The sequence below is a fragment of the Eublepharis macularius genome, chromosome 5 (assembly GCF_028583425.1).
Source record: "Eublepharis macularius isolate TG4126 chromosome 5, MPM_Emac_v1.0, whole genome shotgun sequence".
NCBI classification, from domain to species: Eukaryota; Metazoa; Chordata; class Lepidosauria; order Squamata; family Eublepharidae; genus Eublepharis; species Eublepharis macularius.
In genome coordinates, this window is record NC_072794.1 from 100,055,649 (window position 1) to 100,079,227 (window position 23,579).

Here is a 23,579-nt window from a genome sequence, read left to right on the forward strand (position 1 = left end):
GCATAGGAGAGCCAGAGGAAGATCCTTCTCCATTGGCAGTGAAAAAGGAACTGAGGGAATAAGGGGTGCTCTGCCCAGCAACACCACATTTCGGCAGGAAACACCCACATGCTAGCATGTTGCTGGGGTAGAGCGCCCCTTGCCTTTGAGAACTTGAAAAATCTATCTCCAGGGCCAGCCTGTGCCTGCGCAGTTCCAATGTGGGACTGCACAGAAGACCGAAGATGAGCATAGTAGTTCTGAGTTTACTTATTTTCCACTAAACTCTACACATGCCAATTTTCTGAGCTGGAATTACTCATATGGCATTTAAGACATTCTTCCCCCTAAGAAACAGGGAAATGCATTCTTTTCCAGGCTTCTTAAACATACACACTTGCTCCAGATTCTTCATCACACTCCTCTACTTATTAACATTCAAGTGTGTAATGAATTCACCTGATCATAATTCCTTTGCTGATGAAGTGGCCATGTACACTGCGTCACTCTGCATGAAAGGATTTGTATGAGCCACGCACTCGAAACCAGCTGCTCAATGATTTTATAAGGCAGTATAAAAGGGTCTAGGAGGCTAGCATAGAAAGAAGGGCTTGGGAGTTAATAGGAAAAGCATTTTCAAACTCCTGCCACCCTTTATTACATGCACATTTGGCAAATTCATTAATGTTTCCTGAACCCGTGTGAATATTGCTAATTGCAGAAGTATTTCTTCTCACATTCCAGTCCAAAGTAAAGCCACAGCAATGGTCTTTTTTTGTGGAAGCTGTGGCTGCACAGTGGCACAGTAGCACCCCTACACCACAGTATGATACACATACACACACCATTTTTTTAAAAAATGGGGAAGACCAAGCATGCTAACCCATTCCCTCATAGAAATAAAATGCCTAAATACTCCACAAAAAGAAGCAAAGCCACGAAAAGCTTCGAAATTCACAAATGTTTTCAGAACCTGTGTGATTAATTCTGGTTACAGAATTTAGATTTTTGAAAAATACGTAATTTTTAGCCTGGAACAGTTATTTACAGAAGACAGTTTATTGTGCTGAAAAATACAGTACGACACTGAAGCACCAACTTGTGATTCTAATCACCTGTTCACTCACTGCCAACACAGGCTAGTACTTCTTTTATGGTTTAATACTAAAGATTTAGAAAGCCTAACTGTAACCAAGCTTTGCTGCATTTGAGAAGACAGCCCTTACCCAACATAGCCATATATATACTGAAAAACACTAAGGTAGCAGCTTACTGGAAAAAAGTATGCATTTCTTTAAACAAACCTTTTCTTCGCTCTCTCTCTTCACTATCTGTCTTCTTTTAAGATTGCAGAAGTGCTCCCCATTTTCAACTCACATTGCAAAACCTTTCTTACTGTACATTATATCCATGTGTTAAAAACCCATGAATAGCCAGGATTTTCAAACTGGCACCTAACTGTAGCCAATATTTGTAAGCAGAAAATCTTTCCAGTTTAGATCTAGATATTAGAAGAAGTGCACAGCAGAGGTGGGCACGAACCGGAGGGAAAACAAACCATGTAGTTCGTGTTTGTCCCATTTCACGAACCACAAACCACTAACAATCACAAACTTGCCCCAGTTAGCGAACCGGTTCATGGGGTTTAAATACCCCTTTTCATGCTGCTGCGAAGCAGCACAGAAAGGGGCATTTCAGTCCCCACCAGCTTGGATAAGCTGCTTGGCAGAGAGATCCCTGACAAGCAGCTGATCCGGGGGTTTAAATGCCCCTTTCTGTGCTGCTTCACAGTGGCAGGGAAAGGGGCATTTCATTCCCGCAGGCTTGGATCAGCTGCTTGTTGGTGAGATCCTCAACAAGCAGCTGATCTGGGGTTTAAATCCCCCTTTCTGTGCTGCTTCACAGCGGCAGGGAAAGCGGCATTTCACCCCCCACCAGCTTGGATCAGCTGCTTGTCGGGGAGATCCCCGACAAGCAGCTGATTGGGGGGTTAAATGCCTCTTTCCGTGCTGCTTCGCAGAAAGGGGTATTGGGCTTTTACACGAACCAAATGAACTGGCAGACCAGTTTGTGGAAGTTCATGGAAAATGGGCTTCCATGAACTGCTGGTTTGCGAAGCATGAACCGACCCAGTTCGTGACGAATTTTAGTTCGTCTTGCAGTTCATGCCCATCTCTAGCACACAGCATTACTGTGCCCTCTACACTTCAGACTAACCCCACAAGAGTGGAGACTCTTGTCTCAAATACAGAAAGCCAGACCTCAATGTAAGATCAACCACTGTTGATGGAATTCTTAGATGAACAAAGGCTTCTAATTAAGAAAGATCAGTTCAATGAACAAGGACACAGCAAGCCCACTGAATATTTCGTCTGAGAAAACACAAAGGCCATGCTGCAGTGGTTTTGGCAGGGAATTCTGATTTATAACTTATATTCATATAACTTAAAAGGATGTTATGCATTAAGGACAGAGACTTTAGTCGATAAAGAAACAACAATATGTAAACTCTCAGGCATAGACGCAGCTTTTTAAAGACTACTAAGGATAGTAAACCATTGTGATAAGAAATCCAATACTGCATATGCATGTGTAAATGAACCAGCTTTTTAAGAGTGAGATTTATAGTTCAAGTAGTTTAACAGCTATAGTGTTGTTATCCCCAATCAATGGCACTGTTTTAGAACAACAAAGGTGGTAATTTTACCTCAAATTAGCCAAGAAGTTTTGATTACATAGTGAAGTAAAATGCTATTATTTGGTAAGGCGATACTCTAAACTTTTCAAAAATATGCTAAGTAGCTTAGATTTTTGTAATTAAAAACATCTTATTTTACGTTACTTAAGATAGCATCATAGTATAAGGAAAAAGATATTCTATATATACAGTTCATTTGGTTATGTTCATGACAGTGTACATGCCCTAACCAGGGTAGCCAAGGCAGGCTTGAACTTGTCAGATCTTGCAAGCTAAGCAGGGTTGGCCTTGGTTAGAAATTGGATGGGAGACCTCCAACAAAGATTAGGGTTGTAGAGGTAGGCAGTGGCAAACCACCTCTGTTAATTTGTTGCCATGAAAACCCCACCAGGGGTTGCCATAAGTCAGCTATGACTTGATGGCATTCTCTACCACCATGATGGTATACATACAAGCCTTTGCCTGACTATTTTTATATCAATAAGAACAGCCCCAGAATCCATTTACATTGTGACAATAAACTCAGCCGCTAATTTCATCTGACACAAGCAGGAGAAAATACAGGAATAGAAGAGCAAGACTGTAATGCAGAAACCTGGAGGAATGAGACACTTACTTTGGGAAGATGGCAGTCATGAGAGCAGAAGCATATCCTGGTTTGCAGACTCCCTCTGATATGTTAGCATACTTTGAGGCTAGCTCTGGAGGCCTGTAGAGAAAGAACCAGAGTTAAGAAAGTCTATATTAAAAATTCCAATTGTGTCACTGTGAGAGACTGCACTTTTGAAAAGCCTGGAAATGCTGTACAAACAGCTGAAGGATTGTTAAGGGTTAATCCCTCACAGACACAGAGAGGTTTGAGTGACAGGCTACTCCAAGGAATCTGATAGATAGCATGAGATGGAAAGAAGACAGTATGTTTTCAGTCCTAGCTGAGAGGAACAGAGTGTGAACAATATATTGTCGAAGGCTTTCATGGCCAGAGAACAATGGTTGTTGTGGATTTTCTGGGCTGAATAGCCGTGGTCTTGGCATTGTAGTTCCTGACGTTTCACCAGCAGCTGTGGCTGGCATCTTCAGAGGTGTAGCACCAAAAGACAGAGATCTCTCAGTAACACTGAAACCACGGCTATACAGCCCGGAAAATCCACAACAACCAGAGTGTGAACAGTTAGGGAGACAGTCCTAATTTAAAGCAATTTAACACCAACAGGAGAACTGGGGGAAAGTTGGCAAGGAAATTTGAGACGTAGCTGCAGACTCCTATTTGGGCCAAAGAAAAGGGATAGATCTTCTAAGGAGAAGAGACTTTCCCTACCCAGTCAAACAAGGAGGTGGCTCTGGAGAGTGGAGAGATGCCTGGTTGGGTGTGGTTGGAAAGTGTCTTTTGGAGACCTTCAGTCAAAAACTGAAGGAAAGTATTGGTGTTTGAAGGGGTCTGGAATACTAGAAAGTGCTATTTCTGCTGTTTAAGGACAAAGAGGGAAAGAGGAGGGAACGTCATAGTCACCTTAATCCTTTTGTTGTTGTTGTTGTTAAATAGTTGTTAAATAGTTCAGAGCAATAAGAACAAAGATTTCTTAAACAAACAAAAAAGGACAATATCAAACTGTCCTAAAGTCATTTAGAATTTAATATATTCCTTCCTTGGTAGGGTTTTATACACTGGGAAAAGTGAAATCAGGAATCAGTGTTTCTAATAAGCTATTTTAGGTTAAAATTTTCCAACAAGAATGAATGTAAACAGCAACAAAGCAATCACTTGTCAACTCATTTTTCTGTTGCATGACAGACCTACAATGTCTAGGGAAATTTCTATTTGCAGATTAAATCTAACCAAATTACCACAAATTTCTACGAGCCACTGTGGAAAGGGAAGGAGTTGGCATTCCTATATCACAGACCCAACATTGTTTCCCTAGCTGACTTTCTAATAACTCAGTCTCTATCTCACAATCAACTAGTATGTGAAAGGCTGAACACACAACTAATTGAATTCTAAGGAAAGGCATTGTGGTTAAACAATTTGTCTCATTTTATCAATAACTACAGCTTACCATACTTAACAATCAAAGGTTATGCCTCATAACATTATGGGCAGACCTTATTTAGATACAATTATATACAGAAGAACTGTTGTTCCAATAAAAAATTACAGAAGGACTGTTCAAGCAGAGGCCACACTTTACTGAAGTTTTCACTCCCCAAAGCCTCAGCAGAATGTATGCATGGCAGAAGCTCCCATTATTCTTTGTTGGCATTCCTAGGAAACGTACAAGAGGATTGAACTTAAAAATTCAATTTCATCATGATTTGGTTTTGAATTAGGGCCCTAGGAACTGTTCCACCAACAACACAGATATTTGAAGTAAATTAGGGGGGAAATCACTGCACAAGAGAAATAAAAGTATACTTTCCTCTACAGTCTGACATGGTAATATATCCTATTCAGAAATGCTTCAGATCAACCACAACACAAGGATTTTTTTTCAAGTTGTCTTTTAAGCTGTTTTAAAGTTTCAAATTCAAAATGTCGAAGTGTCTTTTCTACCGATTCTATTAAAAATACCAAGTGATTGTTTCCTCTGACTAATAGTTAATTTGCTGGTGCCATAACAGGAGGATATGGGCTACCTATCTTAAAAGCCACAAATATGCCAAGAGATATGTTAGTGTGAGACACAATCTTATTAAACTTTACAAAATGTGATAAAAGTTCATGTTCCAAAATGCCACAAACAAAAGTAGTTTTGTAGCCTAACCACAGCTGCCAGCTGCCAGCTCCACTGCCTCATTTCCCATTCTGACTATACACACTGCCATTCTTTTATGGTTTTGCAAGAAGTTTTATCTTTTCAACCTAGTTTGAGGATATTTGTCTGCTCTTATTAACTACTACATATCTAATTCTTTATTAAACTGCCAAATACATTCATAGTCACCTTGAATGCTAAATTACAAATCTAATGCCCTGGACTACTTCAAAGAAAACCTTCCAAAGGAAGACATTTCTGTCCCTCAGTTTCTTGAGAGCATTGTGCAACTAAGACAGTCATAAAGATGTCTAAATATTATATTAAATATAGAAAGAGACAGGAATTTTCTCAAAGATCTAATATTTGTTTATGAAAACCAATTATGTACATCTATAGCTTTGCTCAGACCAACATTATCCAGAAATTCTGAGTGGAATATAATTCTTCAATAACTTCAACTCTTGTTTTTTGTATGATTAGCAGCTAACTAATATCAGACGTCAGTAAAATCACAATCCAAAATGGCAGAGATAAAAGTATGATTTGAGGGAAGCAGGGTCTCATGTGAATGTTCTTATTCAGCTGGGCTTTTGAATACAGGAAGTAAAAACAACTACCCTGACAGCAATAGCAGCAAGGGGCCAGAATTCATTTAGTTCAACCCCCTGACAAAAGACAAGGTCACCTATTCATCATATCTGCATGGACTAAACTGCATAATCTGAGACACAGAACCACTATAGAAAGGCCCTTGAGCAACAAAAAGTTCTAGTCAGCTTACATGAACAAACCAAGATATATATATATATATACAAAGGAAAGCAACCTTCCCATTTAACTACCCAGCATAAGCTCAGGACCAACGTTACATCACTGGGTTAACAAAAAATATTTAAGCTGTGTTGTAATGATCATGGTGTCTGTACAACTCCAGTCTGTAGCATCATTTTGTCTTCCAGAACCAATTTGAGATGACATGCTAATCCTCAGGGGCTGGTGTTGACACTTACTTCAAGGCTTTCCTAAAGGTTCGATACTTGCATCTAGTGGAAGAAAACGGTAACTCAAAACCCAGCACCAAAATTAGGTGAAGCAAAGGAATCCATTTAAGATTTTGTTAATGCTGCAAAGGGAAGTCATTTAAACAAACACTAGTAACACAAGCTGCATGTGTTCCTAACTGAGGCTGCTTCCATTTTTATGATCTTCTCATAGTCTGGGTTGAGTTTCATTTGGGTTTGAGAGGGTGAAGGTTGTTATTTTTGGCTCTACTTTTATTTTGGAAAAAGACTTAAATTTCTACACATTGTATTTATTACAAGGAAGTCTACAATTAGTGTAATATGTCCTTTCTAGTACAGATATGGGAGACATAGCACAAGTATGTAATAAAACAAAGACAAATCCTTAGAGTCTACAGAAAGTCTGGAAGTGCTAGTGGAAAATTTCCCCCCTCCATCAATTAAATGATCTCCCCGGAGCTAATATTTAACACAGCTTTGTATACAGGTACAATTACCATCAGACTGTAACACAGCATCAAAATAAATACTGTACTTTTTTTCTCCCACTAGTCTTTTCACAAATCCTTCTTGTGTGTTTCTATGCATTCAAATGCACAATACAATAATGTTGGCATCTGCTGTTCTTTTTTGATTAAGCAGATTTTTTGATCTGCTGTAAGTTTTGATTAATCAGAGGATGTTCATGTGAGCCTATACTCCCAGTGATGGGCTAGATAACGAAATTGCAGCCATGTTTTATATACACCGACCTACATCCTATAGCCTGGCACCCAGAGGGGAGGGGCTCATTCCTGGTGTCTCCAGTAAGTTCTCAAGCCACGAGTCTTCAAATAACTGTATAAACTCTCAACAACATAATAGCCTCCTCCCCTTTCATTATGTCTTAATGTCAACTTCTTTAACACTATGTAAACTATGTACACTTAGAAAGCTTAATTTTAAAAAAAGAAATGGTTATTTGCTGCCAAGTACTGTACAATGAACCCTCCAATCTCCGGATCTACCCTACCTTTTTGGGGTGGGTAGGACTGCCCCACTCCTAGACCTCCGAGAAGGAAACTTCAAGATAAGTGAAAACAAATCCTCCATTCTTCGGTGGTCCGTGGAGTTGGAGCAGTCCGTACTTTGGGGACATAACAAAGCAGTATGACCCAGGGAGGGCCAGTTGGACTCCGAGACTAGAGGGTGTGTTGTAGAACCCTTCTTCCGAAGGCCACCTCAGCTGAGGCTATCTTGTCTATTCTATAATGTTTGGTGAATGAATGCACGGACCTCCATATTGCAGCTTTACATACCATTTCTAAAGGAGAAGGATCTATACGCTGCGGAGGTTGCCACTCCCCTAAGCAAGTAAGCTGTAATACCCTGGGGTGGTTCCAGGTTCCTGGCTCTGTATACCAAGATTATACACCCCCTAATCCACCTGCTCAATGTAGAGGTAGATACACTGTTACCCAGGGATGACTTCCTGAATGACATAAACAGTGCCTCTGATTTCCTCAACTGTTCTGTCCTGTCCATATAAAACTTAGTGCCCTACGGACATAAGGCAATTCCACTCCCTTTCCTTATCATGTGTGGAATTTGGGCAGAATGAGGATAGAACTATTTCCTCACTCCTATGAAATACTGGATTTACTTTAGGAATGAAAGCTGGGTCTAGTCTTAAGACCACTTTGTCTTTGTGGAATACACACAGTTCCCTGTCCACTGATAAGGCTCTAAATTCAGCTACTTGTCTTGTCAAGGTAATACCTATTAGAAAAATAGTTTTAAAAATCAACTCCTTAATGGGGCACGATGCCATGGGCTCAAAAGTTTCCTTAGTTAGTGCTTTCAAAACTATATTGAGATTACAAGAGGGAAATCTATGTACCCTTGGGGAGGGGGGTTGATCAGTGTGGTACCCCATAGAAATCTCTTAACATGCGGGTATTGGGATAGAAGTTTACCTTTCTTGGAACCCCTAACTGCTGTGATAGCTGAAGCTGTCTTTTAAAGGTGCTGGTACTAAGCCCCTTACCCAGACCTTCTTGTAGGAATGAGAGAATCTCCCTAATTGGGATTTTTAAAGAGTCTTTTCCCCTATCTGCATACCAGACTTGAAAAACCTGCCAAGCGTGATTGTAGCTCCTGTTTGTGGAGCTCTTTCTAGATGCTAGCATTGTATGGATCATTATCTCAGAATATCCCAATTCTTTCAACTGCCTGTGTTAAACCTCCAGGCTGTGAGATTTAATGGAGCTGGTTGAGGGTGTAGGATTGTCCCTTGTGTCAGCAGGTCGTCTCGCAGCAGAAGCCATAGGTCCGTGACTGAAAGTCTCACCAACTCCTGGAACCATGCTCCCCTTGGCCAATAAGGCACGGTCAGTATTATTTCCACCCGCTGTTCAACAATTTTCTGCACCACTCTTTGCATTAGTTGTATTAGTGGGAAGGCATACAGAAGCAAGCAGGGCCAATAGCAGCCCAGAGTGTCTACTTCCCCAGCCTGAGGATCTCTTTTCCTTGATTTGTATTTCTGAATTTGGTGATTGCAATTGCTTGCGAACAGGTTTATTTTTGCCTTTCTGAATCTCTGGCAGATTTGCTGAAATACTTCCTTGCATAACATCCAGTCCAATTGATCCACCTTGTTCCTGCCAATCAGCCACCAAGTTGTCCTGTTCATGAACTGCTTTTATTGATCTGATATGTCTCTCTGCCCACTTCATAATAACAGTGGCTTCTCTGTGAAGTGATTTGTATCTGATTCCTCTCTGCCTGTTGACATAAGCCGTGGCAGTCATGTTGTCTGTTTTCACTAATAGATGGCATCCTGATAGTAGATCCTGAAATTCCATCAGTCCTCTCTCGATGGCCCTGAGTTCCAGCAGATTTATGCTCTTGGAACTCTCCTCTTCCTTCAGGTGCCTTGGGACATCCTTCCCCGGGTACGTGCTTCCCAGCCCCACAGGCTAGCATCTGTTGTCATGACCACCCTTTTCAGTTCCCTGAGTGGAACCCCTTTCAGGAACCTTGTCGGGTCCTGCCACCTGGTGAACTCTTGTGATAGATTTGTTGGTAGTCTCACTAGTTTGTGTCTTTTGTGAGCTATAGTATCTTGGTAATGTAATATAAACCTCTGAAGAAGGCAAGCGTGAAATCTCAACCACTGTACCACCTCCTGGTAGGACACCATGGTCCCCAGCAATTGTGCTAATCTCATCACTTCTACTTCCTGATCCTTTTGGATCATGTCTAGGATAGATCGGAACTTCTGCTGTCTTTCTTGTGACAGGAACACTCTGTCCCTGTTGTGTCTATAACTACTCCCAGATGAGTGTTTTTCTGAGTGGGAAGAAGTGCGCTCTTCTCTTCGTTTATCACAAATCTGTGGTCCCTTAGACAATCTATTGTGGACTTCACTACTTCCAGTCCTATCTCTAAAGACTGGACTTTGATAAGGATGTCGTCGGGATATGGGAACAACGATACACCCTGAAGCCACAGGTGCGCCAGTAGGGCTACCTTTGTGAATACCCTCGGTGAAGATTTTAGTCCAAAGGGTAATGCATGGTACTGGTAGTGATTTCCATTGTAGGCGAATTGTAGAAATTTGCTGTGGGACTCTCTTACTGGAATATGTACATAGGCTTCTGACAGATCGATGGACACCAATAAGTCCTTTTCCTGAATAATTGCCACAATTGATTTGAGGGTTTCCATTTTGAATTTGCGTGTCTTGATTAACTTGTTTAGCCATTTTAGATCCCAAATGGCCCTCACATCCCCTTTCTTCTTCAGGACTATGAAGAATACACTGCCCGAGATATGTGTTTTTCTGGGACTGGTTCTATCAGGTGACTGATGGCCTTTTTTATAAGTAAGTGTTTCGTGTTCAATTGGTTCATTGGAATCTATATAAAGTGGTTGGGGGTACTGATTCTAATTCCAGAGTGTAGTCATTGGTTACTATGTCCAAGCCTCATCTGTCCATTACAGTTCTTACCCACAGTTGTGAGAATCTCTGTAAGCACCCCCTCTCCCCAATCCCCTGTGCTATTGACATCTCCAGATAATCATGCTGATTGGCCCTTTTTTGGTCCTTTAGCATACTAGTTGGACTTGGTGAATGTGTCAGATTCAGTTTGGGGCTTGGATGGCCAGCAGTCCTTGAATGGTCTTGTATTGCCAGTGCGCAGGGATCATTTGGAGTCTCGAAAGGACTAGAATCTTTTCCTTGGTTTCCCTTCTTTCTTTTTTGATGGAAGAACCTTTTTCTTCTTTCTGTCTTCCACCAAGTACCTATCCAGGGCTTCTCTGAATAGGCTGTTCCCCTTAAACGGAATTCCTGCCACCTTGGCCCAGGCCAAAGAATCGATGTCCCAGTTCCAGAGCCATGTGTTCTACCTGCCTTTCACATTGAAGGCCATTGCTCTAGAAGATAGCTGTATGGCATCCAAAGAGGCATCTGCTGCAAATGCTGTCTCCAGGGCAATCTTCTTGACCTCATCCTTCACCTCTTTAGGCACATTGCTATCTGCTGCGGCTAAGTCCGAAGCCCAAGTAAATGCTGCCCTCATGAATAGTGAGCTTGCCACTGATGCTCTAAGAGTAGGCCGATGCTTCAAAACCCCTATACAGAGCTTGTTCTATCTTTCTGTCACAAGAGTCCTTGGGCAGCCCTTCAGCATCCATTGCTAGTACTGAATTGGATGCAAGGCTATTCACCAGATCATCCACTAGGGGGAGTTTGAATTTACTAGCAGCCTCTGGTACTAAGGAATAGAATATATTAAAGATTGTATGGATGGATTTGGTTTTGGCTGGAGTCTCGCATTCTGCTTTTATTAGATTGTAAAATGCTGTCAAAAGGCAGAATTCCAGAGGGTACCACCCCCACCTTGGGAAGAGCCCTTTCTGACCCCTCTGAGAAATCTGGATGTGGATCCTCTTTTCCCTTGGGGTTTTGAGTTATCGCCAGTGCCCTTAACACTTTTGGAAGCAATCTGGCATAAAGTTCTTGTGGAAAGAGCCTTGTGTGCCCTGTGAAAACTGCTTCTTCTCCTCCGTTAATACGCCTTCTTCCCTATCTGAGGAGGAATCTGACTCCTGAGAGTCCTCGGATTGAGTGTCTAACAGAGGGCTATGCTCTCTGCGAGTTTTGCCCTCCTCTAATTTCCTTCTCTTAGATCTCAGGGGAGAAAGTGAGACATTTTTCTTCTTTAAACATCAGCCTCCCTCTTGGGGGGGGGGTATCTTTCTTGTTTATCAGAAGGACCACAGGCAGTGCTGCTCTGGGCTTATTCCCTTAGGGCTTTCCTAAATTCTTTTTTAATCTTTGTTCTAAGCTATGAGAGCAAATTTGCTTTAGCATGGTTGTTGTGGATTTTCCAGGCTGTATAGCCGTGGTCTTGGCATTGTAGTTCCTGATGTTTCGCCAGCAGCTGTGACTGTCTTCTTCAGAGGTGTAGAACCAAAAGACAGAGATCTCTCAGTGTCACAGTGTGGAGAAGATGTTGGCAGGTAATTTATATCTACTCAGGAAAGTGGGTTTGGGCTGAGTCATCCTATAGGAATTTCCCAGGGTGTAGAATGCTAATGGAGGGAGGCGTCACTGTATCCTGAGGAGGTTCTTTTGCATATGGATTGGTGCTTGATATGCTAATCTTCTTGATTCGGTTTCATTTTCTCGGCCATGTCGGACGCTCCTCTCCGCAGGTCCGGGAGGAAGCGCCCGAGCACTCTGACCGGGTGGCTGATCTGCGAAGATTAGCCCCCAGGACTCCCAGTGAGGGAGGCAGGGTCCGGGACGCTGCGGGAAGAGCCCCCCGAAAATCAATGCGGGGGGTAAATTGCCCGTTTGTCCCTATGGAGGCCGGCAGACGTGCGCGGCGCCTCGAGTGCTGCCGGGCCATGGAAAACGGCAAAGAGCAGAACTAGGCGGAAGCCTGTAAGTAAGCGAATCCCTTCTGTTATTACAAGCGCACGTGAAGGAGTGGTGGGATCTGAAGCTAAGAAGGCTAGTTCTTCCCCCTCGCTGAGTCTCAGAATTTGGCTGGCGGCCCCCCCCCCCTAAAATGGCAGCGAAAAAACAGAGTCCCGCTCTGGGCAAGTCAATTTCGGCTGCCCTGCAGGGGAAGGGAGAGTCGCTCGAAGAATTGGTGCGGAGGTCGGTTATCGAAGCCATAAAACCCTTTGTTGACAAGCTGAACGAAACAGATCAAAGGGTGGGCTTAATTGAGAGCGAAGTGAAAACCATTAAGGAAGCAGCGGGGGGGGCAGAGAAGTCTGCTCGGGAAAGTGCGTCACTCGTGAAGGCTACGAATAAAGAGTTAAAGCTGGTGGAGAACCAGCTGATCGGGCTACAAGTGGAACGAACACAATTTTGCGCCTCCAGAACGTGAAAGAGGAGGAAAATGAGGATTTATGGGGTCTGGTCTCGGAACTATTGGCGACACCCGCGAAGGCAACTAAAGAAGAGGTTAAAAGCGCCATTTTGGAGGTCCGTAGGGCTTCTTCAAAATATGCAACCAAGCGTCAGCTGCCTCGCGAGATCATCATCGATTTTTCATCTAAAAGGATCCGAGACACTATCCTATACAACTCATACAATGCGAATCTGGACATTTTGGGTAACAAAGTCAAGATACTGAAAGACGTCCCATTTTTAGTTCGGAAAAGACGATTTAAGTATAAAAAGCTCGCAGCTCTTCTGAGGGAACGTGGAATAAAGTATAAATGGCTATTTCCTGAAGGTATCTGGTTTAGTCACAAAGATCAAGCTTACAAGATATTATCAGAAGATCAACTAAGGGATTTTGAGGATAAAAATCCAGAATTTCAGCGAGACACCAAGCAAGAAGAAAACGAGAAGTCTGAGGGGGGGGGAGGAAACGAGCACTGCGGCTGCAGTTGCTCAGAGAGAACTGCGTCCGGGACCCAGGAGGGGGAGGAAAACTTAATTTGAATTTGAATTGTAATTTGCATTTTGTAAGGTCAACCACTCCATCAATATTATACAAAGCTTTAGTTTTTTTTAATAATGGCAGTATGAAGGGAAAGCATTCTGTGTAGTGTAGATGTCATATGGTGTTGTTTGGGGTTTTTTTTCTTCCCTTCCCTTGTTCCCCTTCCTTTCCTTTGTATTGTTAGTTAATGTAGTTAATAAAAAAAAAAAGATATGCTAATCTTCTCTGCAGGGCTATTGTGGGATGTGGAGTATTTCGTTAGCCTGGTGTTTTGCAGGGCTGGAAGCCATGCTCTATTCATTCTTAAAGTCTCTTCTTTCCTATTGAAATTGTGTTTATGCTTATGAATTTCAATGGCTTCCCTATGCAATCTGACAAAGTAGTTAGAAGTGTTGTCTAGTATTTTAGTGTCCTGGAATAGGATACTGTGTCCTGTTTGCTTTAGCATCTTTACCTGTCAGATCCAAGTCCTATGCCTCTTCTCCCTCAGCCCTCTGAGATGTTTTAGAAGAAGTAGAGGTGAGTTGGGGAGCTCCAAGTCACACACAATGCCTCCTGAGCCCGCAGGAGCTGCGAGGTCTGCTTTAGCTGGCATGTTCACTGGGGGGAGGTCTTCCCATCAAAGTTTAGAATTGAAAGCAAAAGCAACAGGAATTTCCTTCTTTCAGGCCTCTCCTCCTCCACTTAGAATACAGTAGTCTTAACAGGTCTAACAGTCAGTCTAAACGGCTGACATTGTCCTGGTTTGCAGCTGCTCCTGCAGAGCTCGAGAGAGGGGATGCAGTCTGGTCGCCTCTTCCCTGCTCTGCGCTGGGCCACTGTGGACTCAACTGCACCTCCTGATAGCCCAAAGGTGTGGGGGGGAATTCTAGCCTGTCTGCTAGGGCCTTAGTCGGGAGTCCACGCTGTGCCAAGGGGCTAGTGATCACTAGCACCATCAGCTCCTCTGCTCTCCAGTGTTTCTTTGGGGGGGGGGGCTGGTCTGAAGTCTGTGGATCTAGGCAGCGCCTAGATCTAGACAGTGTGGAGCATTGGTTCAGATGCTGCACTTTGCTTTTCCAGCAACTCAGGAAGAGGGAGAGGAGGGACCACCAGCCCCACTTTTTCCTAGAACCAGTCTCCGATCCTTTCTCTCCAGTTGGTTGCTGTCATTCATCACCGGGACTGCTGCTCTTTTGAGAGCATAGTTGGAGCCATTCTGCTCATCGGCAGGACCAGAAACACTGGAGACACCAGGAACGAGCCCCTCCCCTCCGGGATCAAAAGACTCAGCTGACCCTACATCCAAGAGGAGAAGCTACATTCCCAAAAGTACAGACTGCCCCACTCCTCAGAACACCGGAGAAAGAATAAGGCACATGACATTTGTCTCATCTATCTGAGCACTTGTGTGAGTCAAGGGGTACATATATGATTAAAAAGTTAACTTTATCCGCCACCCCAAAAGTTTCTTATAATTTTTATCTTAGTTCATAAAATGATAAAAGGATTCTGAGTGATAACTGAATTCAGTTGTCCTGTGTCCCCAAGTCATACAAGAACAGTCACACCATCACCAATTAAGGTTAGGGATGTGTGCTTTGGGATTCCAATTCGGGTTTTTAACCCAAATAGGGCTGATTTGGAAAGATTCAGGATTCCCAAATTAGCCCCAGCACTGTTGAGCCGATTCGCAATCCTGAAGAAAAGCTTCCCAAAGCAATTCATACCTCTTAAAAGTAATCACGTGTCCAGTGGCCCCACTCCCTGATCCTGTTTCCTCCTGTTTCCTCCCCGCGCACAGCTCAAGGCATTCACTTTGGCTCAAGGCATTTTGTGAAAGCGAGCCAGTTACATCTGCAGCAGCCAGCCTTGCCCCGCTCTGCATATCTCGGAAGCCGCCCCGGAATGGAAGCTAAGTGCCAACTATCCAGAACAGCTAATGGACGCATCTCAATGCAACCACCACATTCCAGAGCTGATGCTGTCAAGACAACGCCAGCTTCCTGGCCGATCCAATCAACCTGCCTGGCACTCCCTTCCCCTCCTTTGTCCCCTCTTCCCGAGGTGTCACAATCTTACAATCAGATACTAAAGTGGCCCATCTAGGGTAGCTGTAGAGCCATCGAGCCTTTGTTCCCCTATTGAGAACCACAGGGAAGGGTATCAGCCTCAGGGTACATTTTGGGGTATTTAAGCCAGCTTCCCTGGCCATGAGGTGCGCTTGCCATTCCTATCCTGAACCTCCGCTGTCTCTCTCTCTGGATTTAGTGCAGGCACTAGATACCACCACGCTTCGCTGCTACATCTTTCTTCTACGCCGTGACCAGGTGAGTATACCCAGTTCCGTCATTCTCAAGTGGGCTCTCCTGCAAATGCAACTGTCTCTGTTTTTCCTACTCTGTATTCTTAGCCTCTTGTGTGTATCTTGTCTGTGTGTGCTAGTTTAGGCATACGCAACATCATTAGTAAAAACACATTTACTTTTATTAATCTCGCCTCTTTATTGCATGAGTGTTCTGATAGAAGGACTCTGGTGTAGCTGGTCAAGATCCCACACTAATTTAAATCCAGACTGCAAGCTAATTCCCCCATTAAAAGAGCAGTTCTGGTAAAAATAACTACACAGGTGCTCCTTCATCTGTATCCCTTTTGTTGTTTAGAAAATAAAAACATTTATAAAAAAAATAGTGGACAGTATCAGAAAAGTGTTCTCTAATTGTAGAATGGACCAATGAGGATCTGCTCACTTAACTTTTCCTGTCATAATTACTGATTTATATCTTATCCTGCAGCTGGACATAGTGTCACTTTTTGGCTAGGTATAATGCCATATTATTAAACATATGAATAATTAAGAGTGGAAAGAGCAGTGCAGAGCATTTGAAAGCAGCAACACTTTCCCTCCTCCTCCTCCCATCAGTTGGAAAAAGCAGCAGGGTGGGAAGCTTGAAAGCAACACTTTTCCTGCCATTTGCAAACAGCAGGAAAAGTGCTGCTTTGTGCTTTGGTGTGCTCCATAAAGATTTCTGAATCTTTACGGAGCATACCAAAGCGTTTAAAAAACCAAATTCCGAAGCAGCTTGCCACTTCATTATTTGGATTTTTCCGAATTGTTTTCCCGCTTCGAGTAAACCTGCAGCAAGAAACCCAAATATTTTTCGGGTGCACACTCCTAGTCATAGCAAGTTTGATTGATTTAAACTTAGATTTAATTGAGAAATGTTAGGAAACGTAATTCTTGTTGCTTTTATCTATTCTAATTTTTTAGGTTTTATTTTAATAAGCACTTATATTTTGATATCTTGCTTTATTAAAAAGACTAAAGTTTATTTTAATAAAAGAAATTATTAAACTCTAAAGAGGAGTATCTGTGTCTTGGTGGAGAGAAAATAGCAGAGTCCAGTAGCACCTTTAAGACTAACCTTATTGCAGAATAAGCTTTCGAGAGCCACAGCTCTCTTCGTCAGAAAGCGTTATACGCCATTGAGCAAGCGGCCATCATGCCAAGAAACTTTGTGTGACTTACCCTGAATTGTGTTTTGTAAGTATACTTTGTATCTTTGGGAGGAGATTATTCATCCATTTATATTTGCTTACAAAACGTGTGATATTTTTCACAGTTGTAACTGCCAGGAAGAAGGGGATATCGGAAACGGGAGTCCTCGCATGCAAACTCGTTGCAGTTACTTCTTGGAATTCTTTGCAAGCTTCATAGCTGCTATAATAATTATTTTGGGTTGTCACCTATTAAGTTCAAACCATGTTTGCAAGCTTTTTGCTCCTGTGAATTTGATACGGTTGAACATAGTGAACCTTTGCGCCTTTAAAAATATAGAATTTAGTATTTGTGTTTTATATTTGGTTACTGTATGACGCTGTGTTCTCATGTTTGTACTGTTTTTTCTATGAGCTGTAAAATTGTCAGTTCATAACCATATAGAGTTTATGTTAAATTTGTATATTTGATATAAATAACGGTTTAATAACAGTGGTTTATGTATCTTTAGTTAGTAGGTCACGGTTTTCTTGCTTAGGGGATTCGCTGCTCCGTGACCCTCTCTCTTTTTTGGTCCACTCCTAATACCAGCTGGGTTAAGGCAGGGGTGGGCATTGCCATCTGCTCCACTCCTATTACCAGCTGGGTTAAGATGGGGGGTGGGCACTGCCAACTTCTCCGCTCCTGATCCTAACTGGTTCAAAGGGGGGCGGACATTGTATGCTGTTCCACTGCTGATACCAGCTGGTTTAACGCAGGGTTTAGGCACTGACACCTGCTCCACTTCTAATACCAGCTGGGTTAAGGCAGGGGGTGGGCATTGCCACGAGCTTTGCTCCTAATGCTAGCTGGCTTAAGGTGGGCAGAGGGCATTGCCACCTTCTCTGCTCCTAATACCAAGTGGGTTATAGCAGGGTGTGCATGTGGCAATGTCACCTGCTCTGCTCCTAATACCAGCTGGGTGAAGGTGGAAGGTGGGCATTGCCATCTGCTCCCATCCTGGTCCCGGCCTGGGCTTCCCACCATGGCATGCTTTCTGGAGGGAAATGGTGCCTTGCCTAGGCTTCTCTCCATATCAGCGCCCTCTGGTGGTGCACCCGGGTATAAAGTGAGTTGTCTGAAACACGCTTACTCAATTATATAGTAAGATTGTTATATTAGTACTTTATTTTGTTAGAACATCACGATACTTTGATACGTTATAGCCTCCAATTTAGCAGGCAGTGAGCCCTGACCCAAATCCTCATAGGGCCCTCTCTCTCCTCTTCCAGAGTCTTCACCAGACAGGTAGCCCATTCCCTGCATTTCATAGAATGATAGAATCACAGATTTGGAAGGGGCCTTACAGATCATTTAGTCCAACCTCCTGCCCAATGCATGAACAGCTTAAAGCATCTCTGACAAGTATTCATCCAGTCACTTCCTGAAGACTACCAATAAGGGGGAACCCACTACATCCTTAGGCAGCCAAATAGAGCAACCGTATCTTCCCTCAACATACGTTTCTCCAAACTGGACATCCCCAGGTCGCTCAGTCTTTCTTCATAGAGCTTGGTCTCCAGGCCTGATCATCTTGGTTGCTCTCCTCTGCACCTGTTCTAATTTGCCCACATCCTTTTTGAAGTGAGGCCTCCAGAACTACACAAAATACTCCAGGTCAGGCCTGACCAATGCGCCATATAGTGGGCCAATGGTATCCTGTGATTTGAATGTGATGTTTCTGTTGATACACCCCAAGATGCTGCTTCATCACACTGAATGCTCACATTTAGCTTCCAATCCAACCATATCCCAAGATCTTGTTCACACACACTGCTACCCAAAAGTGTATCCCTCATCCAGTATGCATGCTTTGCATATCTGTTACAGAGTTACTCTATGTTATCATCAGAGTACTCAGTATGTGAACTAGTCTTTACTATCAACCTAACGATTTCAAGGATTAACACCTGCCGGAACAGTATGCTACTGTTAATTAACTCTTTTTGCTATACACCTAGCATATAAAACTCTGCCACCACTGCTCAAGTTCATCTTATTATGCCAGCATTACTACTAAGATCATGGGGGGAGGAGTCACTCATTCATACCTGCACTCTTCTGCGCTTCACCGCCACTTCAAACACTGTTATCATCCCTGCCCCAACTTTACATCCTCTCTATAGATATTTTGCATCTCCAGAAAGTTCCAACACTTTCTTCTCCATGAATGGAGAGAGCTGAGAAAGGCTGCCATATTGCTCCTACACTGCTTTTCCACAGTGCAGAACGGAGGAAACAGCTAATATGCTAAGGCAACTGCTAACCTTCATTGTCTTCTTCCCTCTCTCAAAAAGGGATAAAGGGCAGCTCTCCTCCACCCCTTCCTGACTAGGAACACAGTGGGGTGTTTGGAGCAGTGGACAGCCAGATTTTGGTACTGTTGTCATTTGAAGTTGGGCATGTTGGTCTTTGCTTCCTTCTGGTCTTAAATGGGCCAGGTGCTTTAAGAGAAAAGGTTGATTCCAGCTTGCTTGAGCCAGCAACAGTACTTGAGTAGCTCTATTTGGAGCTCAGGTAGTTTGATACTTTAGGCTTAGACTAGAACAATAGGTACTTGCTGCAGGTGAGTGGCAGTTTATTTTATTTATTTATTTGTTTGTTTGTTTGTTTATTTAATAAGCCTGTGGTATACTGTCAGATCTTGGAAGCTAAGCAGGGTCAGTACTTGGATGGGCATCCACCAAGGAAGAGTCTGAAGAGTAAGGCAATGGAAAATCACTTTTGCTTCTCACTTGCTTTGAAAGCCCCTTGTGGGGGTCACCTTAGGTTAATTGTGACTTGATGGCACGCGCGCACACACACACAAACAATGCAACAATGCAACAATGCAACAATGCAAAGTCCAAGCTCTACTAGAAGTAGTGTCGTGCAGATACAACCTTTAGGAGAAATTCTAAGTAACTCTGCTTAGGATTTCACTGTAAAATAAGTAAATCTCATCTCCTCTTGTATTTTCTTCTTGATGTTCTATTTGATTTCTCCTGTTCTTTTCCTGTTATTACCTTAATTATTGTATCGATGGCGTTGGAGAGAGGAATAGTCTCATCCAGCTACTTCAAAGTTTCCCTTTTTCTTCATGTTTTTTAGATTGATCCTGTATACAAGGACCTGCATGTAAGCAGTCAGCCCGGCCTCCGCCATTTTAACAGCAGTTTTCATATGGCTGCTTGTGATACTAATAGTGTACAGGCCTCTGGAGTTTAAAATGGCTACTGTATTGCTACCAGAGAGCCTCTAACAGTTGCTACGTCTCGCCCGGGAGAATACAGCACGCATGGAATGCCACATTGGAATGCGGAGTGATTGAGAAGCGATTGGCTTTACTATCCATCCCAGCCCCCAAGAAGTACAGTGCAACAAAGGTCTCGCAGAGTCATCCCCACTTAACACACTCTTTTCCCTTCTTCCATGATGAGATCTCCTGTCCTTGATTGAGGAGCTAATCATATGACATTCATAAGTATATACAGTTGTTCCTGGGAGAGAACAGTCCCTCCCTAAAAGTACTTAACTTAGCTCCAGTGGACTTCATCAGCAAACTATCCTTTTTGTGCAGCGCTAGAACTAGTTTTACATTTGTATTCACAAGCCCCAGCAGCTACCACTCAAGGCAATTATATCTTTTGTTAAACCCAGGAACTGATCATTGTAGTCTTTGTTCTGACTGCTAGGTGGGTTCTCCCACCTCAGGGCACATTTTACCTATAAAGGCAGGCCCTGGCCTCATTCAAATCATGCAAGCTTTCTGGCTTCTCCCTTAGGGTTACTTCCCTAAGCCTCTTGCTCTCTTGGCCGAGGATGCTGGCATTTGAAGCTACTCTCTTCCTTCATGGATTGGACCCTTCTCCAGGATAGGTAGATATATTTACTCCCTCTCTCTATACCCAATTTCTGGCTACATTTCCTAGGACTCTGAGTGTGTGCGTAATTATTTCCCCCAGTAATTTGTGTGTACGTGCATGAAGTTCTTGTGTTCAATAAAAGTTATTGTTTGATATTAAGCACCAGACTCGCTTGTTCTATTTTGGAAGGGACCTGGTATACACTGGTGATAGGTCCCAGTTACTGCCTCTAGTATAGCTGTCTTCCTTGCTTGCTAATTTCCCATAAATCATATTTATTGCAAGGAGACCACTTCCGGTAACATGCACATTATGTTTTGGTATACAACCTATGGTATTTTACATGCTTTTATAAGTAGATGCACTTAAATTCTTGGGCAACCTTATTAATTGCTACCACATAGAGCCAAGATCACAATTAAATTTTTGTGGTTCTACTTACAATTTGGAGTCCAACTTCAGAAGAAAGCCCAATTTGTCATATTCTGAAAGACAAAAGACAAAGAATCAGGTAATAAAGGAACAAGAGTTTGCTTACCAGTTGACCTTTCAATGAGAAGACGGACAGGGAATTTTCTAACTGAAAGTGAGACAGCGCTCTAAAAAAAATATTTATTAATTTACTTCCACATAAATAATTTCTTGGCTTCTTAACTTCAGAAGAAATAGCAGGACGATTTACAGAAGGAAAACGTAAAAATCAGAAAATAAGGATGCATGATCCTATCTGAGTAGATTAAGCCCCCTTCTTTATACAACTCTCCCAAACTGATCCTTAATGTACTAGCTGTGCAGTTTGCATGTTCTCTAAACCATGACAGGTCACCCTGTTACAAAACATGCTGTAACTCCTACCGCAAATAAACATAAAGGCTGCCAAAATGGGAAAAAATGACAAAATATGTTCTCTGAGGGAAAATAGCAAAAGATAACTCTGGAAAGTTATTTTTGAGTGAGAAGGATATTTCTACTTCTGCTGTATACACCAAAGATATTAATTACGTAAAACCATTCCCTTTTTATTTCAAAGAAGACAGCAGAAAAAACATGACATGCGTAACTATGGCTTCTCATTTTGTTCCAACTGGCAATCTCACTTCTTATAGTCATCTCAATCCAAACTGCATGCTGGTCCAGCAAACCAAGAACAGTAGCAGCCCCACTGTATGCATCCAGATGCTTCAAGTGTTGATGTGCAACTTACAAATTACATTTGCACTTCCTCATCAAATCTCCAAATAAGCTTTCAAATGAATTCCATGTCACTTACCCTGCCAAAAAAAAAAAAGACTGTAAAAATGAGGAGAGAGAGATCTGCTCTGGAAGACAGAGAAACTAGAGAAGAAAAATAATGTTCAGGGTAGTTTTATTGTGTTACCTACTATTTCAAAGAAAACATATTTTCCTTTTGGGAAGCAACAGAGAAGGCAAATCTTTAGCAATCAGGGTGAGCACATGACTGAAAGCAAGTAGCATAGACCCTCCCCGCTTTAAGTTAGCCAAGCCAGAGCTACATTAATACCAATCCTATTTTTCTAAAATGTCTGCTCATATTGTTTTTAATGCTTTTCAGAATAATTTAGGTAAGTGGAATATATTTGTAGTTCTATTTGTCAGTGTCAGGTGATGAAAATTAATCTCAAAGTAGCTTTAAAATCTAATTAATAGATTGAATTTTTAAAAAATGTATCACTCAGTTACACAACAAATATACATAGCCATATATTAACAAAACATAACAATAAAAAAACAAAAAAGCAAATACAAAACAAAATATGAAATACAGAAGAAAATAAAATGTTTATAATTGTTGTTATACATTTTGTTTTACAGTTTTAACCAGAAGTTTTTAGAGCTGTATTGTCTATGTGATAAATACATGCATATAGTAACAAAATAATACAATTATATACACATACACAAAGCAAAGTTTAACTCAAGAAGTTTAACTCAAAAACTTTTGCTTTTCCCCATCTGGGGAAAAAATTCAATGCTCTATTAATTCCAGAGTTTATTTTTTAAACAATTAGGAAGCATACAATTCAGAAAGATTACATAATATATTACTAGCATTATCTATTCACATGATGACATATACATAAAATTGACAGCTATTATAAAAAAAATTCTAATAAAACCCACCCACCCATTTGCACCAACATTCCTCATATTTTCTTTTTGCTCTCTTTTACAGATAAGTCTTTGTGCTGCTGGTTGCAGCCCTTATATATACTATATGCAGTACAGGAATTAACTTGCAAGTAAGCGGCCCAGCTTCCTGTACCAAGCAGCAGGCTAAGCAAGGCTTAAGAACGGAGCCACTAACAAGGAGAACACCAGCTACATCTTTTTATCTCCTGCACTTGTAGCAAACAGACATACAGGCTGAGAGAGTTATCCATGCCACTGAATTTCCTACTTGTATCTCTTGAGTAACAAGAATTACAGCATGCATCCACTCTCGGTAAGGAGGGTTAGGGTTAGCAGTTGCTTGATACAGAAATATACTGGCTTTATAAGCATCAAAATAAATCTGATGCAAATGTTTTCTGTTCAGCAAATTAGTTTTAAGAGTTCTCAGACTGAAAATGAAACCCTGACAGAACCACAGTCAACTTTAACTATTCAGTATAAGCCTCACCAAAACCTAACCCCCACACAATGGTGCAATATAATTTTCCTTTTTTCCCTAATGGAGGAGGGCATTCACTGCCCTTCAGTACAGTACTTTACCTGTTCACTTTCAACAGTAAGGAGAAGCAACTTCAAAATAAAAGTCCAGTTTCTGTGACACAGTAAAGCACTA

The 23,579-nt window shown here is 42.1% G+C and overlaps 1 protein-coding gene across 4 annotated transcripts in view; it reads right to left on the reverse strand.

Moving 5' to 3' along the window:
• Nucleotides 1–23,579, reverse strand: part of ST3GAL3 (ST3 beta-galactoside alpha-2,3-sialyltransferase 3) — a 459,765-nt gene that overhangs the window by 333,223 nt on the left and 102,963 nt on the right. For all 4 annotated transcript variants that reach the window (XM_054979381.1, XM_054979379.1, XM_054979380.1 and 1 more), the window contains 2 exons: nucleotides 21,216–21,258; nucleotides 3,294–3,386 (listed from right to left, as the gene is read on the reverse strand). In XM_054979381.1, the coding sequence (XP_054835356.1) occupies nucleotides 3,294–3,386; nucleotides 21,216–21,258 (136 nt within the window). The remainder of the gene's footprint in view (nucleotides 1–3,293; nucleotides 3,387–21,215; nucleotides 21,259–23,579) is intronic.